This window comes from Choloepus didactylus, chromosome 21, assembly GCF_015220235.1.
Source record: "Choloepus didactylus isolate mChoDid1 chromosome 21, mChoDid1.pri, whole genome shotgun sequence".
Classification (NCBI taxonomy): domain Eukaryota; kingdom Metazoa; phylum Chordata; class Mammalia; order Pilosa; family Megalonychidae; genus Choloepus; species Choloepus didactylus.
The window spans coordinates 52,605,246-52,607,731 of record NC_051327.1 but is presented as its reverse complement, the minus strand read 5'-3'; the positions used below and the strand labels follow the sequence as shown (position 1 = coordinate 52,607,731).

The 2,486-nt window shown below is 32.9% G+C and overlaps 1 protein-coding gene across 1 annotated transcript; it reads right to left on the bottom strand.

Moving 5' to 3' along the window:
* Positions 1 to 840: 840 nt before the first annotated feature.
* Positions 841 to 1,788, bottom strand: LOC119517329 (olfactory receptor 8H1-like). The gene has a single exon (XM_037813838.1). It carries the CDS (start codon positions 1,786 to 1,788, stop codon positions 841 to 843), a length of 948 nt encoding a protein of 315 aa, XP_037669766.1.
* Positions 1,789 to 2,486: the final 698 nt, after the last annotated feature.

The following is a 2,486-nucleotide window of genomic DNA, read 5'->3' as shown; positions in this document are numbered from 1 at the left end:
TTAGTCTTATTTTCTTTAATAATTTAAAATATATTACAAATTTTCTTCAATGTTCACGTGTAATTCTTTCTATATCTTAATTATCTCACAATATTTTTCTTTGGGGTATGACCAAATATGGAGGTGCTCTTTTTCCCTTTTATCTTTTTTTTAGGAATAAAATTAGGCAAATGCCTTTATAAAATACCAGTGAACATTTTCATAAAAAACTTATTGTGTATTCAAATCTTGCAGAATGTAAACATTCTGAGTAATGTATTCAAAATTTATTAGTACTGCATTAAAATCTTTCTATTCATCATCTTATATGCTCTGTAAAATTACTCTATGGAGTTAGACTTATTTATCTCGTACATTTGAGGAAACTCGACTTATACTTTCAGTGACTTCATAAAGCTTATATGGCTAAAAAGGTGGCATTTCTGGGATCTAATCCCTAGATAATTAAGTCAAAAGCAGCACTTTTAAGACTGTGCTATAGATCTTCTCTACAGAATAAATAGAATGACTTCTGACAGAGCTCTCCATGATAAAATTCCCTGAAATTGGAATATGGTTGGGGATTTCTGTGATATGATTTCAAGGATATCACCACATTTTTTTTTAGTTTTCTGCTAATTACTAGCCCTTAAAAATGCATATATTTAAACCACAGCATTAATGCCTTTTCATTGCTTCTGTATACTGTATTGATTTTTAAAACATATTCTTGGAATCTTCCAGATTATATGTGGTCAAATAGAGGATGGCTCAACAGAAATTCAAACTAATTAAAGGATGCTACTGCATTTGGAGAATAAATATCAAATAGGAAAAATGGGAAAATGTTCAGCTTCACTGTCATTTCAATTGTCTGGAAACCTCTCTCTTCTGTATGACTCTAATGAGAGCATTTTTCACTTCTCTGTTCCTAAGACTATAAATGAGTGGATTCAACATGGGGACCACCATAGTATAAAATATGGAGACCACTTGATCCTTTCCCAAGTAGTAGGATGGCTTTGGTTTTAAATAAGAAACAGTTGCAGTGACATAAAAGATGGTGACCACCAGGAGGTGGGAAGCAAAATTAGAGAAGGCTTTGTGCTTTCCTGAAGTGGAGTTAATTTTCAGGATAGTAGACAGAATGGACCCATAGGACACAGGGACTGTGATAAGAGACACCATTACATTTAAACTAGTGAAAATTAATATCATGATTTCAGTGTCATGAGTATTAGTGCAGGACAGGACTAACATTGGGGTCGTGTCACAGAAAAAGTGATAAATAACATTAGATTTGCAGAAATCCAAACTGCTCATGTAAAGAACAACAACTAATGATTCAATAAAACCCATCATGTAGGACCCAGTGATGAGGGCACGGCAAAGCTTTGGTGACATAACAACCTGGTAGTTCAGAGGATTACAGATGGCTACATAACGGTCATAGGCCATTGAAGAGAGAAGGAAAAGTTCTGTGATAGCCAAGGAGAAAAAGAAATACATCTGAGTGAAACAATCCATAAATGAAATATGTTTGTTGGAAGTCAGTAAGTTCTCCAAGGTTTTAGGGGTGATGACTGTTGAGTAACTGAGGTCAAGGAATGACAGGTGACTGAGGAAAAAATACATGGGGGTATGAAGCTGGAGATCCAGGCATATTATCAGTATCATCCCTGCATTCCCTACCAGGGTGATCAGGTATATCAGGAGAAATAGCATAAAAAGGACCCACCGGATCTCTTCAGAATCTGTCAATCCCATAAGGATGAAGTCAGGCACTTCTGTTTTGTTCCTACTCCCCATAATATCATTAAACTGTTACAAACTGTTGAGAAAGCAAAGATCATACTTAGCCTGAATGAATTTGAAATCATTTTTATTTATAGGAATTATCTGGCATGTTTTGTAAAAATGAGTGTAGTTATTCTAGAAATTCACACTAACAAGTGATTTGCAAAACATAATTTTAAAACACCTTAGGTTGACTGCCTAATATAAATTAGGCATAAATCAACAGATAGGTATTATATAACAGAAAATCATATATATATATATACACACATATATATATGTTGTGTTCATTCTAATCATGACAATGTTTCAAATAGTTCACATCATTAAATCATTTATCCAGATGGAAATATTTTAATGTTATTGTTATTGCACACATTTATTAGCTGAAAAAAAGGCACAGAAATTTAAGTAACTTATCTGGAGTCCCAGCCACAAAGTATTGTTGGCTCTGTGATTCAACCAATAATTGGTGAGTCAAGAGAGCACGTTAATAACACTAGATTCCCAAGTATATTTAATTTCAGCAAAACAAAAAAGCTAGTTATCTAATAAACCAATGATAGAGAGTTTCAATTCATCATTTGCTGTGTTTTTTCTTCCATATTATTGACAAATCAGAAATTTAAAACTTAGGTGTACAAATATTATAGAGCACATATTGCTATCACTTTTTGGAAAATATATATTTTAACAGATTATTTAATAAA

Excerpts from the sequence above, each read along its gene's own strand:
- LOC119517329 (XM_037813838.1), bottom strand. The coding sequence starts at position 1,788 with ATGGGGAGTAGGAACAAAACAGAAGTGCCTGACTTCATCCTTATGGGA.